This window comes from Kogia breviceps, chromosome 4, assembly GCF_026419965.1.
Source record: "Kogia breviceps isolate mKogBre1 chromosome 4, mKogBre1 haplotype 1, whole genome shotgun sequence".
NCBI classification, from domain to species: domain Eukaryota; kingdom Metazoa; phylum Chordata; class Mammalia; order Artiodactyla; family Physeteridae; genus Kogia; species Kogia breviceps.
In genome coordinates, this window is record NC_081313.1 from 135,499,383 (window position 1) to 135,515,526 (window position 16,144).

Genomic DNA, 16,144 nt, shown 5'->3' on the forward strand with positions numbered 1-16,144 from the left:
CACACTTGACATTAGATGCCATGTGATTTTGTAGGACAGCTATATTTAAAGATTGCCAGGACCACTTAGCTCAAATGGGAGAAGCCAGAGTTACATTACTCTATGAACCAGTGAGCCTCATCCAGGGGCCATACACTGTCTTTTTCATCCACATGAATGTTTCCTTCAACTGCATTCCCAGAGACAGGCAGAATGCAAAAGTAGCCACTGTTTGGGAAATCTATGGCTGACCATAGTCAGGTAACTGGCAGTTTGTGGGACTGAGAAGCAATTTTGCTGCTTGAATCCAGAAGTCTGAAAATAAGGTTTTAAATGCAGTTATTGATTTCTCCTCTTCTTCCTTTCCATATCTACTTTCTATTCGCATTTGTGCACATAGCTCAGAGGAAGGACTGTAAATTTAAAAAAAAATAGTATTTGCTCCTCTGTGACATCAAAAAATGAATGACTACAACTCATATATGCTCCCACTGTGAGTTTCCCAGGCCTTATATCCGGCCTTGATTTTTACTGAACCACATGTAGAGTCACAAAATTTTGAGGGCTTTGAGGAGCATTTCCAGTCATTAACTGCAGCTGCTTTATTTTGAAAGTGAGAGAAAAGAGGTTCCAGCACCCGCCGGTGCAGTGACTTGTCGTGAGAATGCCTTAGCTAGTTAGTGCTGGGATTTTAGCCCATTTCTCCAGACACCAACCTCACTCCCCATTCAGCTTTCTCTTGTACCAGGATTTCTCGTGACATTTCCCTAGTTTTTTAACATACTTCCTTATATTGACCAAACCCTCCCAAGTCTTATACATAATAGTATCACAACTCTAACGACTATTACATATAACACATTTATATGAGATACAATTCTACTAAAATCAAAAAAATTAAGAAAGATGGAGAAAGACATTGTATCAAATATCTTCTCTTTCAAAAAATTTTAATATAAATAGCGTACAATGTACAAATAGCTGTGTCATCTACTTTACATATATTGAAGCTTACAGGTATAAGTTTAGTTCAAAGTTTATTAAATGCACGGGTTTTAAATAATTCCTAATTGCCTACTTTTTCCTAATTACATAAGTTGCCAAGTCTTTATTCAACCTGTACTTGTTGATCATATATTAGGAGGAAGATGCTTACTGCAAAATTTTAAACTTCATTTGTAAAGAATTAAAGGAGTAGTCTGAATCACTTGCATCAAACTTTGAATGTGACTTTGAAGAATACCTTTCAAGTCCAAGTTATTTCACAGGGAATGATTTCTAAATGAGCCAGCATATTTAAAAAACAGATTAAAAATAGTCTAATGGCTTTTTTAATATAGTTACATAGTTACAACCATGCTCACCTTATGCTTTCAAATCCTCTAGTCTATATTGTTATTTTTAATGACTAAGGCACTTTAAGTGTATCCTCTATGTTGATAATTATTGGTTAGGTAAAAGCACCTTTAGGTTGACATTTTCAGCTATTTATTTACAGTGCATTCGGGAGGTACACATATGTGCCTATAACTTGAAAACGGATAAACCACAGAAGTGTGATGTGTTTCTAATTTTAACATGAATCAAAGACAGAATTCGCAGCTGGCTGCAGTCATGTGACTTTAATGAAGAAAGTCAATATTTATATAGTGTTGTGCTCATTTCATCCATGTGCTCAATGCTGATTGCTGGAATGGCTCCCTGATGATCTGACCTAAAGCCTTTCTCCTTATGCAACCTTACTGGCTTCCTCTTTCCTAAAGCCGTAACTCCGTAGTTTGAGATTCAAGCACAGCCCTGTAAGCCTCTGACCTTTCTTTTCAACATCCTTACCCACCATTCATGTTAACTTCTGCTCCAGTCACAACGAGTGATTGGATAAAGATGTGGCTCTTTATGCCTGCAGTTATTTTTTCACCTCTGCACTCTTGTCTTGTTTATGCTGTTCCTCCTTCCACAATGCTTTTCCCTTCTTTCTGGCACAAATCCTTCCGCCCTTTACGATACAGAAAAAAATCATTTTTGTCTGTGAAATCTTCCCTCACAACTCTAGATATTGAATATTTTCTCTTTCTAAATTCCTAATGGTCTTATCTGTACCATCTAATGTTCTTATCACTTTCTATCTTTGATTATTGTGACATAAGGGGCTGCCCTCTCCCTTGAAGGCAGGATCCATGCTGAATTCAGCTTAGTCTACAGAGTCTAGCACAGAGCCTTACACTTCAGAGGCATTAATTTATACAAAAGAGTGTTGAATGACACTGCTTCTCCTTTCATTCATTCATTCAATCGACAAATGCTACTTTTTAGCATCTCTTATATTCAGTGCTGCTTCATACTGTCAGTACCTGATAGATTGCAGTGTAGTTTTTGTTAATGCATGTATAATTAGGTAGTTTATATTTAGATATATTTATTGTGCAGTAAGGATGCACATGAATACCTTAGTGTAAATCTGTTGGTTATGGTGAGGATTAAGTAGTAAAAAAACTAACACTTTTTAAGTGATTGATACCAGTGAGGCCTTCTCCTAAACTCATTATAGGCGTTAAGTCAATAAATCCTTTAATAACACTAGTTAGATAACTAGCCCTTCCCCCTTCCCAGACAATGAAATTGAAGGCCAGAGAGGTTGAGTGACTTTCCAAAGGTCCCACAGCTGGTAATTTGCAAAACTTGGGCTTGAACCAAAATCCTTCTGACTCCAGAGCCATCTTTTTTTTAAACCATCTAAAAAGAAGGTAGTGAAAGCTCATTCATCCAGAGAAGAGTGTTCTAGTCACCACAACTCTCCAAAATTCAGCATGAAACCAGAAGTGAGCCAAAAAAAAAAGAAAAGTAAATATATGAAATAACAGACTTTGAGGTAACCAGAACAGTAATTTTAAACCAACTATGTTATCTGTTTTCTCAGGTCATAGCAAATTAGAAGGAGCAAACTAGAGGCGGGTTGTTAGAAGCAGGCTCAGTGACAGCAGAAGTGACAGCTTAATGTCAAGGGAAGGAAAGGGAAACCTAAAAAGCAGATGAAGAACTATATTACTGCGCAGCATGTTAATGGCTGTTCATAATGACAGTGACCCTGAGTAGTCAAGAAAGAGATGGCAATTATATTCAATATCTTCTGTCTGAAATAGCATGATGTGTGTAATGCATCCTCGAAAGACTTCATTGAAAGCAGTTGTGGTGGCACGGTATTTAAAGGGGGTTGGCTTCAGTTTTCCGCAGAACTCACTTCCTGAAGGGATGTGTTAAATCAGGAATTACTGAGTATATGTGCAAGGATCACTGTAGATAGGATGCAAATAGGAACTATACCACTAAAGAATGTGAGAATGAGTCACTGTTTAGCATCTTACAGCTTTGATATCCTTTTCTTAGAGCTCTGAAAGAACCTAAAAGACTTTCTGGTGAGAGGTGAATTTATTCCCTGCTAGTCCACCTTTTGGTTCTTACGTTTTTGTTCCTAATTCCTAATCTTTTCAGGTAAAGATTCTTCCCTGCAAACCACCAGCTTTGATGACATACAGCCCCTTGCAAAAATGTGTCTGGACTTCCTTTTTCTTTTATATTTTAATTGTCAAACAAACAAAGCAGCAACCTAGGACACTAAGCCAGGCCCAACTAGGGAATGATACTCCTTCTTGACTGAATGTAGAAAAACAAGCCTCGAGAAAGAGCCCATTGTGCAGTTTCAAACCACAGGGGCTGGCGTTACTGGTGTCCAGTCCTCTCCGTCTGGAATACTCTGGACCTCAGGAACTTACCAGTGCTTTTCCAGCTCCCAGATGGTCAGGATGGGATCCAGTCTTTAATGGTGCCCAGCTGGCACAAGATTTACATCCTGGGAAGAGAGCTGGAGAAAGTTTATTTAGAAAATAAATTAACGAAAAATAAATAAATCGATCAACCCACAAAACCAAAGGTAGTTGAAGCATAATGTATTTATTTTAGCCTTTTTCTCCCCGATCTGTTATTTTGAAAGATGATCTTATTGCTGTTTTGTCTTGTACAATTAACTGCATTGATTTAGGGACCTGGCTGGTTTCTCGGTCAGAAGAATTGGGTAGTATATTTTTGTGAATGTTTAATGAGGCTACCAGCAAGTCTGTCGGGGCAAAGTTAAAACAATTTTTTTTCTTTAGTAAAAAGATTTTTTGAATGGGGTGGTATTGATGATATCTTTTTGGTAGATTCATAAGGGACGTTATTGAATCTTTATCCTAATTATTAGTGGTGGTTAATGATGTCACGGTATTTATTCATTCAATGTTCAATAAGTATTTATTGAATGTCTGCTAGGTCCCAGGCACTCTTAAAACTGGAAACAGAGTAGTGAAAACAAGAAAGACCAAGTTCGTTTCCTCATGGGGCTTATATTCTAGTTGGGAGATGCAGGCAATCAATAGGAAAATAGATCTATATCTCTCTTCTGTGTGTCTGTGGCTATGTCAATACCTATGTGAGAGACATTTCAGACAGTGTTAGGAGATACTACTGACTGTTAAAACATAGATTTTAAATCCCCCTTTAACTCAATTTCTGAGACTTTAGTTTCAAAAGTCTCCTCTGACATTCATACATAAAGTTTATCTTTGGGAATTCATGTGACCCAACATATTTTGCTAAACATTGGTTTTGTTATTTTCTTGAAAGGACAAAAGGAAACCAGAATGTTTGTGAAATAGTAAATGCTTCCACGCGCTTTCTCTCACGTTCCCTGAGAAATCATATACTGCCTTTGAGACAGGCAGTTCTTGGGAATGAAAAAACTCTGGGTTATGAAACCCAGAGAACCCTGATTAGGGAACAAACCAGAATATACTGAGAGAGAAGAGCTGGCATCCCCTGATTTATGTTGTATCCACTTCAGGGGAATAGAGATAAAATATGTAGGTACAGCCAGCACAGTCCCCAAGAATATACACTGATCATATTTTAACTTTCTTTAAGAACTCCAGAAAATAATATTTTTTAAACACCATGTTTAACTACAGAAAGATGAATGCCCCAGAGTGGAAGGAAAATAAGTTTTCTTGTGAGGTCACCATCACTATGGTGTCTCTTTAAAGCTCCTTAGTCAATTTGGTTTTGAAGCTTTAATTATGCTTTTATATTATAGTTTCCTTATTTAAGTGTCTGTTTTATGTCCATCACTTAGCACCCCCTGCCTATCTCAAAAGAGATGGATATTATTATCCTAATTGAGGAGGAGGGAGAATGCTGTGAGAATTATTAATACATAAATTAAAACATTAATCTTGAAAGTGCTTTAGGGTCCCTAGAGAAGCTCTACCCAAACACAAAGCATATTTAACATTATTGTCTGTACTCCCACAGAGCAGGAGCTGGTGCAGGATAAGATGGTAAAGTGAGGCACAGAGGGTGACACTGGGTGAATGGGCCAGTGTACCTTAGATCGCAGACTCTTGGAGGCGTAACACCTAAAAACCACTGTACCAGTGCCCACTTTAGCTTTTGTCTAGTCATAACTGTTAATTTTTTTCCCAGAGAAGAAACTTGAATTTTTCCTTCCTTTTACCCCTTCTCTTTAAGTCTTTGCTTGTTTTGGAGTTTTTTGTTTTGTTTTTACTTTTTAGTGTTGAAAGTGATTAAGGCTAAAATATTAAGTACTAAGGGTGGTAATGAAAAATCACTGGTACACTTTCTAGTAATCCCAGTTATTTGTTTGGCTTTGTGGCATGGAACTTCAAATTGCATTTATTTCATATAGTTCCATTGGTTGGAAAACGTGCATAAAGGCTTATCTTGGAATTGCTCTTTTGTTTTGCTGGGACATAATTCTCAGCCAGCCTGTCACCAATGAGAAAGGTTATTCTGAGGACCTGCTGTGTTCCCAGAACGTATTTGAATGCAGGAGAGGCTGAGGACCCATTCCACCCTGTTAACAATGGAGGTAGGATGAAAAGTACAAGTGCCAGGAATTATGGAAAAACAATAAACAGTAGTAGGGAGGGACAGCTGTGGTTGTATAATGGTGGTCATCAGTCAGGCAGATTTGATGATTCTTATTGGTTCCCTGGTCATTTTTCTTAACTTTCCTGAAATTCATTTTTCACATCTGTGAACCAGCTACTACCCCTGCCTGTCCCTAATACTATAGGACAGAAATCACTGAAGGAGTTTCTCACAGTACGTGGCACATAGTAAGAAGACAATGAAAAGTCACTGCTGCTGAAGTCACCATCAAGGTCATCACCACCATCCATTTAGTGTGAGCTACAGGGATACAGATAGTAAGAGCTACTGGCTCTCAGAGAAGAAGGTGATTCCCAAGACTTGTCCTTTTCCCCCAGAATTCTCCAACATGTCTCCATTAGTATTTTAAAATACTAGGTACTCTCATTCACCCACCACGTGGGTCACACTTTTGATCCTGCTAGAGACTTTTATAAAAACCACTTGAAGAATTATCCTATCCTGTTCCCCTCTTCTAGACTCCCAGGCTTTGCATACTGCCTCTTTGGGGTTTTGCTTCCAACCCTATGCATTTTTCATGATTCTTTGTGCACCCATAGAGGGAGTTGTTCCTCTTTCCTGTTTCCCACTTCTGTCAAGGACAGGCCTCACCCACCGCCCCCCGTGTCTGCATCCTGTCTCTCACGGTCACAGCAGCTTCACTTTGTACCCAGAGGCCACAGCAAGCGTGCCTCGCCTGGCCGACCACTCGGCACTCTTCTGCTCTTGTGCTCTGAGTCTGGAGAAGAGAAAATGCTCACACAGGCAGCTCGGAGGGAGCAAAATTGCTGTTGCCGGCAGGTCCTTGGCATGCTGGCAGCCTCTTCTGGGGCCTTGCAGAGACCATGTGTGTTTCTCTCATTGCTATACCACACTTAAAAATGATTGCTTCTGATTATAATATTAATGCATTCTGATTGCTGAGAAGCCTGAAAATTCAGGGGGGTAAGCAGAGGAAAATATAATTACCCGTAACTTTACCATCTAGTGGTAACATCTCTTGACACTTTGATGATTTTTCCTTTTGGTCTTTCTTCATGCAAAAATATATCTAATTCTCAAATAATCACATGCAATACATATTGCACAAAACTGATAGTATTCTACTTTTGATTTTACTAATATTTTTCTCATAATAAAAGTAATACCTATACATGTATGAATTTATTTATTCCAGAATTATTTATATGATTATTATTTCCTGTGCAAGCACATGCATACTCTCTCACACACACAAACACAGAAGTACACACACACACACACACGCACACGAGGAAGAATCAGGAGAGACAGAAGATATATCACATCTAATGTCATCAGTCTAGAAATAAACACTGCTGTTGGAGCATTGATCTTTTGTGGCCCACTTTTTAGTATTGCTTAACCATTTTTTTCTGTTTCGCCTTATCCCTTCTCGCTGGAATGAGTCCCAGACCTTTAGACATCTTCTTTTTTACCACTTAGATGATATCTGAGCAGTAGTCTCATGTAGGGACCTGAGTGCTGGGCCAGTTGGATAATTAATTTTAAGAGCAACTTAGGGAATGAGGGTTAAATATTATCAGGTTAAGAACAGTGGGTTCTTATGGATAGGGATTGCTTGCTTAATGCAATCCAACATGTAGTAGAATTCTGGTCTAATTTACACAAGTATTTATTTCAGAAATGTTTTGGAAATATCCTGTATGTAAGGCATTCAGTTAAATACTTCAGAGGATACAGATATGAATTAGACCCTGTAGCTGATCTTAGGGACCATCTAATGGGAGAAAGATGTGTAAGAAAATCTTATGGCACAAAGTAAGATAGGATGCTAAGTTCTATAGTATACATTCCATAATTATATAAATTCTTACCAAGGTGCAGGTAACTGTGGATCAGGTAAAACTTATTGGAAGAGAGAGCATCTGGTGAGGGTCTTAAAGAACAAGAAGAACATCAGTAGGGGAAAGTTTAGGCAAGAAATGGCATGAACAAAGCAAAGATGTTAGGCAAGGCTGTGGTGTTTTCATGTATCCACATGGCCTTCAGAGTGTGGAAGGGCAGAGTGGGTAGGGTGACTAGCAGGGGTGATCAGCTGTCAGGCCTTAGAGCACCTGACTACCATGCCAAGGAGTCTGGACTGTATACCATACACAAAGGGGGCAGGTTTTGAGTCAGGGCATGATGTGGTGAGGTTGATTTGAAGAAGATAATTCTGGTGGAGAAGGTAGAAGTCGAGAGAGACCATTTAGAAGGCAGTTATAATATTGCAGTCATCTGAGTAAGAAAGGGTGACAACCTGAATAGGATAAAGAAGGCAGGCAAGGGGCCAGTGGAATTCAGTGCGGGGTAAAATCAACATGACTAAAAGAAAAGTTGAAGGGAGGAAAAAAGTAAGATGATCCTGTTTTCTATTTTGGGTGATTCAAAGGAGAGTGTTCCCTTAGCTGAGAGAGGGAACACAGGAGCAAGAAATACACTTATAGGTAGGAAGATGATAAATTTATCTTGGGTCCTGTTGAGATTGCGGTGGCAGTAAGACATGTTCAGGGAGATTCTGTTACTCTGTTGTTCGTAAAAAATGTGGTGCTTGGCCAAAGAGATCAAAGCTACAGGTGTAGATTTGGAAGTCAGTTTAGGCGAGGTGATTGAGCCAATGAGTGAATTCAAGAAATGTCAGGCAAGTGAAAAAGAAAAAGATCTAGAACAAGACTTGTGAAATTTCTACAGTTAACAAGTTGGCAGAAAGGAATAGTTGGCACATGAAGAGAACAGGAACCAATGAATATGAGAGGAGCCCTGTAAAACACTTATTTACAGGTGTAAGAGATGGGTTTTCTTCTACTGTTTCAAATAATGTTAGTTAACTTGCTTGACCCTCAACATGTCTCATCTGGAATACATATCCCATAAGGATGGGTTTTAAAAGAGTGAATGTGAAAGTGCTTAGATAAACCATCAGATGCTCTGCAAGTCTTAGGTCTCATAATTACTGTCACAGAAATGGAGAAAGTGTAGACTTCCAAAAAGGAAGAAAGTAGTGTCAGATGCTACAGGGTTTCAGAAGAATATTTATTTTTAGCTCGTTTGGTTTGTGATTTAAGGAAGTTAAGTCAAAAGAGTGAATCTGTTCTCTAATCACTTAGAATAGAATTTCCCAAAGTGTGGGGTACATGCCCCCCCTGGTTGTACAGGAGACCATTTTGGATTCGACACAGACATTAAGTAGAACTGAATCACATCATTAGAAAGTGATTTTCCTTTTATTTCTCTTTTAATCCCTCTGATTTATGTTAAGGGACAAAGTGTCATTTGGGGCAAACAAGTCTGTAACGTCCAGCACTAGCTCAACTCCCTTTTCAATAAACCCACACAAGTTGTCAACATTATCTAGCTAGGATTTAACATTATATTAACCTTAAGATTACCACCCACAGTTCCTTCTTATTTTGGCAGGGGATACCATTCGCTATAATAATATAGCTTCCTTTTAAAATAAGTTATTTTAAACAAAAAGTTAACCAATTAAAAATTTTTAAGTACATAATTGTATAGGTGGTTTATAGATATGGCAAAACTAAGAAAGTGGTATTCCAATGATGGAAGTTCGGAAAATTTAGACTTACTAGAGCCCTTCCTCCTTCTGTAACTTAGAGGGGCTGCCTTAGTTCAGCCAGGTTGGAACAATGTGGGAAATTTATCCTGAGATGGGGGAAGGGGGTTGGAGGTGGGTCTTGAGTTCTAGACTTCCAAATCTAGACCCTGTCTTTTTCCTAAGATGTTGGGTCAGTTTTTGAAGCCACTAGACTTTTCTGGACTTTTGTGTCCTTCGCTAATGAAATGAGAGTGTTAGTTTTAAATGATTACTAGCTTTCCTTCCCGTAATATATACTGTAATTCTTTGAGTGATTAGTAATTAAGCCTCTGCTTTCAACTGACAGAAGTTAGATACAAGTTTTTCCTTCTGTAAGCCATCAGTATCATGTGTCAGTGCTAGAGCCTGTTCCCAGACTAACATCCACAGCAAGGAAAACATCAACAAATTCACTCTCTAATGATGATTCATATTCTACCTCATTTGTGAAGGATAGTTATTTCAAGAATGAATCCCTGCTTTAGTTAGAGTGATTGATTAAAGCTGAAAATAAAACTGTAAATGAAAATTCGTTTCTATTTCCTGAGCCTAGTACTTTATGCCAACACCCCACTCTCTTAGTAGTTTCTTTGCAGTCATATCTAATCAATTTGTAAGGCCCATGAATTTTGTTTCTTAGTGTATCAACTCATAGGTAATAAGTACTTATGCTTCAAAAGATGTCTTGATTGTCTGCTGATATCTTTCCATCTTTTAAAACGTATTTCCCCTGAGAAAAGGGAGGGCAGGTGAAGTATTTTGTAACTGGTTGAAAGTTCTCCTAAATATTATCGTGAATTAATGTTACTCTACAGTCCAAGTAACTCTTAAGATAGAAGCATACTACTTACTTGGAATATAACTATATGGCAACTTCCACCATCAAAAACATAGCCAAGGACCAGGCAGTAAATGAAAAATGGATATAGCATGTAGATTAACACACACACACAATCTTCGGATCTGAAAATTTTGAGTTTGATACTACCTTTAAAAAGTTTAAAGGTATGAATATAAACAATTTCTTTTTTATGATTAAATAGGAAGAATTTGTTCCTGTCATTTTTTGAACTGCATTGGGGTCACTTTTTTGCTCTTATTTGCTCTAATGAGGGTGATTTGTGCAAGCAGTTTAACAATTTATGATTCTGTTTTCACATCTGAAAAAAAGGGATAAAAATACTTACGATCGTTCTGACCAAATTAGTGTATACAAGTAAAATCCTCGGCAATGTAGTAGATAACCTAGGTACTCAACAAGTGTTAATCCCAACATTGCAAAAACACTGTCTGATCAGTTGAGATTAAACATGCACTTGATTTTGGAAGATCATCTTTTACTGCTCTTCAGAGCCTCTTTTCTTCTCCTATTCTCTATACAATAGTAAACTTGATTTCCTGATTTCGATGCTTAAAGATTAGAAGAACAGTATAGAAGATGCAAAGGACAACAGGAGGAAAAAAGATCAAAAAAATGAATAAAATAGAAATAATTTAAAACTCATAGGTATCCAGGGCCATTTAGTGCAGGGGAAAATAGCCCCTCATACCTCAGTGGTCACTTAAGGCTTTTCTGTATTATAGAAGATATATAGATCTAAGATAAATAGAGCTTTGATACAAGGTATAAGAAGGGGTGTTCCAAACGAAAATCTTGATTTATCAAGGCTAAATTAAATTATATATACTTTGCTTACTTTAGAAAACATACAATGCATTTTGGAAGAATTTCAGTATGAAAAGGTCAAAATCTTAAATATTTTTTGTGCTTTTATGGATAAACCCTTAGCCGTCTGAAAAACTTAGCCATGGAGGGCTCAGTCTCCGGGGGTTTCACATAAGCACGGTATTACTGAAGTGTCTTCTGTGTATTTCCAGCAAATAAACTAAGGGTCCACACATTCTATGGAAGAGGATAGGCATTTCTAATTACTAAGATAAAATGATTTTTATGCAGATGACCTTTATGTTTCAAGAAAGAGCATTTGAAAGAAATTACTTGCGGATTTTAGCAGTAGCAACTTTCTTAACATTCTTTCTGCCAGGACTTTGTGCTAGGACAGTTTACCCAGGCAGGATGCAGGAGCTGGAATTTGTGGGTGTCACCTGGATTCTCATGGTGTCACCTGTGATTCTCTGGGCAAAACATTTAAATTTGCACATTGAAACAAAAGCCCTTTCTAAGTTATAAGAACAGCACAAACATGACTTATTATAAACTCAAGTGATCACCCATTGCATACTGACTCAGTACTGCAGCACTGATCTAAATGCGTCCGAAAGGAGTAACGAATGGGCTGTTGCACACACCACAGCTAGAGAGCACGCAGAGTCCAGCACCATCAGAGGTCAGCCAGTCAAATACCAGGGCTGGGGTTTTCAAAGAACCAGATAATGCCAGTTTTATGGCCGTTAATAACATTTTAGTTATATAAACAATGATAGAAGTACTAAAAAATAAATTCTGCTTTGCAGTATACTCTGGCTGCCAACAGGGTTCAGAAATGACCTTTCTCATTGTGCACGTGGCATTGCATAATGGACCACTGGTCATCCTCCAGCCCCCTCCCCAACTTTCCATTTCCCTTTTATGGACAGTCCTTAGTTCTGCTAGATCCCTCAGCTATTTCAGGGAGGCACATTCTTGGGTTTCCCCTTTAAAGCTCTTTGATTGTGCTTCTGGTAGTTAATGCACCAAATGGTCTTCAGGGGCATTTCCTACATGTGCTCTGCAGCTAATCAGAGCACCTTGGCCCACTGATTTCCTACCTCTGTGTTTTGCACATGTTTAAGGGCTCACTTCAAACACCAGGCCCACCAGCTTCTGGAGAGGAGTGGTAGAGCTCAGCTCTGATTTGGGTGTCTGCTTCAAACAGATTTTCCAAAGGATATCCTGTAGTAGATAAATCATTTCATTAGGCCAGGTTCACTTTTCAAACCAGGAAGCAGAGTGCCTGCCGTGTAGGAAAACTCAGATAAAGTTGTTATGGCTGTGCTCAGAGCACTTGTAAATATTGTCGTCAGTGTCTTTTATACAGGTTCCATCACGATTGTATTTAAACACTGACAGGTTAATTATGTGTTTGAAGGCTATGTTTATTGAGAGCTGATAAGAAACATATGAAATGAGTCCTTTACATAATGCAGTGACAATGTTTTTTTCCCAAATGTCTCCCCCCTAGTTGATTACTCCTCATGCCATCCGGGTGCAAACTCCTCCTCGGCACATCCCTGGTGTTGTAGAGGTCACATTGTCCTACAAATCCAAACAGTTCTGCAAAGGGACACCGGGAAGATTCATTTACACAGGTAAGAACTACTGCAGATGGTGGACAGAGCTGCCTTGGCCTTGTGGGTTTTTGATGCTATCTTGTATGTGTGTTATTCTAAAATCTATTTTCTCTTAAGACCCACTTTCTTTCTCCATTTCACCCTATGTATGACCAAATGAGGTGCTACTACTACTACTACTACTATTATTATTTAAGAATTCATCTGGGTGTCCGTGTTGAATGACAGGATCTGTTGAAATCATGGGTTGGATACCTAAAGCAGCAGCATGAGAAATAAGGGAAGAGGAAGGGAGTTCTCGACAATCCTGAGTCTCCCTGGATGTTAAACCATCTGTTTGGTGGTTCGTTTGCTTTGTGGAGTAGGGATGTGCTTTAACGCCCAGTACGACATTCTTCTAGCTTGGTCATGGCATTTGTATTAACGACAATTGGTGATTTTTGTATTTCATTCTGGATTGATGCTTTCTTTCCCTGTAAGCTGCATTTTTCTCCCCCCCCGCACCGCCAACCGACTGCCCCCTGCCACCCCAAACAGCCTTGGCACATGGACCTGCCTTGCAGTAAGAAGCTAGGGTTATAGGGTGAATGTGAATTTCCTCCCGTCACATGGAGAGAACCAGGCATGTTCTCTATGGAAATACACCAAGTGCATAGTCTGAGTGCCCAGTGTGTACCTGAAGAGATCCTCAGATTGTTGTGTGCAAACCAAACAATCTTTAGGGAACCAAAAAGATCCCTACGAGGGATCTTTTTTGCAATCCAGGTTCTGATTCAGCAGCTCTGGGTGGGACCTGAGACTCTGCATTTCTAACAAGCTCCGAAGGTGAGGTGGGTGATCCTGGTCCAGGGACCACCCTGGGAGTGGTAACATTCTAGGTCCTCTGCTAAGTAGCAGTCATCACTGGGTAGCTGTCTCCAGAAACTGGCCCCATGTTTCCTTCTTCATTCAATAAAGGACCAGAAGGCCAGCTTAAGTACAGAGTGTAAGTTGCTTTCACACAAGGAGACTCCAGAGCATGAAGGAATAACTGTGCTAGCACATCCTAATCATAACCATACAATTAAATGGACAAATTTTATTTTGCTGTGACCTTTCACCTCGAAGCATCTTTCCTTTTGTATTTTAACACTAGGAACAAAACCGACCATGCTTATTAGTGACTCTCCACCCCCCCTCAAAATTATAAAAACAATGAATGCATCCTGACCCTTGGAAATGCCTCCCAGCCCTTTAAACAAAATGCAGGTTTGGTGCCTGCCTGCCTATTAGTTTTAGTTAATTGAAAATTATAGGATTGACCCAAGAGGAAAATTTTGTTTGCACTCCAATCACTTTTACAAATTAAGGAAAATTACCACAATTTTGTTTAGCTAAGGTTTCACACCGAGTTCAAGAAATTAGCTCAGCCATCCCAACAAAGTCAGCACTTTGTTAGTGAGCACTTGAAAAAAATAATAGTCTATCTGGAGTTTGGTGCTGTATACAAACGAAGCATAGAGAAAGCGATGATGCTTTATAGAAGTAGGCCAAGTGTTTTTAATTAGGCTCATTGGTTCAGCGTAAGTTTTGAAGAACAATCAAACTAGCAGATTAGCTGTTTCTTTTAAAGCTAGGATTTCTTGCCATTCATTTTTCCCATGAGAACTTCCACATAGCGCTATTTTTTTTTTTTTTTTTTTACAAGCCTCATTATGGGCCTGCAGGAAAAGGACCAAATGAAACTTCTGATACTGTAACATTCCCCACCATCATTCCGATGGATGGGAGTTTTTCACAATGTTCTTCACTGAACTCAGTGTTCTGGAACATATTACAAAACCACAGAGGCCAAATGTTTTCTCTGAGGAGTTTGGACTCTGTTTTTGGCCGAAAACATTTAGGCCTCGCTGGCTGCTTATTTACTCTGCCATTAAGGACAAGAAAAGGAGAAGAAAAAGAAGAAGAAGAAAATGCTCGTGTGATGGGAGGAACGAGAGGCGATCAGGCATGATTCCGCTTTGGTGACAACGTCCCTGCCCATTAATGGTTCCATTTTGTGGTCAAGACTCCTTTAGAAGAAATTATTTTTAATCAGTGTTCAACAAAATATCCCCTTGAGCCACCTGGCCATAAAAGTTAAAAAAAAAAAATCATCCCCATTAAATTACTTAAGTTCTCAAAAGATAATAGCTAGGGGACCCATCGTTATTGGGAATTTTTTTAACCATTAAAAAAATTGCCATCAATTTAAGAAATCACATCTTGGAAAACCTGTATAAGACGGGAATTAAGATCAAAGGTAAAAGCTGTTGACTTGCAAGTCTAGCAAAGTAGTTAAGGATAAGAGAGAGAAATCCTGGGTGTGCACTCCAGGATTTCCCTCACGTGTGTTAAGTGTGTGGGAAATTTAAAGTATGAAAAAATGCTTCTGCTGATCTTGCCTCAAACTGTGGGCAATAGACAAGAAGACTTAGTTTTTTAAGTATTCTAAGAGAGACTCTCACCTCTCCCTGCATTGGAAAAATAAAATTTTCAAAGAAAGTGGTGCAAAACCTTCCCTGTTGGTGTAGCTGGCTGTTCACAGTCACTGTGACATTACACCATTTCTAGCAAAAGGGAGTCTCTGTTAATTTCTGAACCACACCTGGAACTCTTGATCATTATCATGAAGTGTTTATGGCTACTGCTGCCGAGCCTCTGTGATTTGCTCAGTTTACCTCTCTGCTTGTCACCACTCTCTAGCGGAGGCACAGAGATGGGTTGTAAATCCTCTCTGTTCTTCATATCCGAACAACCGCTCAGCTCATTGGAAACCTTCAGCCCTCCCCTTCCGTCCACCCACAGAAGCTCACATTTCATTTTCTTTAACATCCACGGCATTTCAAGATGTGAGGCTTGGTTTTCTGGATGGGGTGAGCTAACAGTTGTTTCTTAGTAGAATATCACTTGGAATTTTTCCCTTTAAAAAGAAATGTCCTAGGACTGAAAAACAACAGCCCAAACTAAGGCACTGTTGTTTTCTGAGTGTGTGTGACAGGGTTTGGGTGTGAGTATGTGCAAGTCTCTAAAAATCTATAATAGATGAAAAAAAAACCCCCACACAACTGAGACAGGAACAGCCTGGCCTAATCTATGCAAATAAAGGCAGACTATTGGGGGTGGGGGGAAAGAATCTGACTAAACACAGATTGCTTGCAAGCTGGCCCCACTGGTAGGGACAGGAGGGCAGCTCTCCATCTTTGTTCGGTGCTTCAGACCAGGGACACGTGAGGTGTTCTCAGCTGCCAGCTGTGC

At 39.2% G+C, this 16,144-nt stretch overlaps 1 protein-coding gene across 6 annotated transcripts in view; it reads left to right on the top strand.

Moving 5' to 3' along the window:
- Positions 1-16,144, top strand: part of EBF1 (EBF transcription factor 1) — a 399,420-nt gene that overhangs the window by 306,261 nt on the left and 77,015 nt on the right. For all 6 annotated transcript variants that reach the window (XM_067031999.1, XM_067032000.1, XM_059062921.2 and 3 more), the window contains one exon: positions 12,760-12,886. In XM_067031999.1, the coding sequence (XP_066888100.1) occupies positions 12,760-12,886 (127 nt within the window). The remainder of the gene's footprint in view (positions 1-12,759; positions 12,887-16,144) is intronic.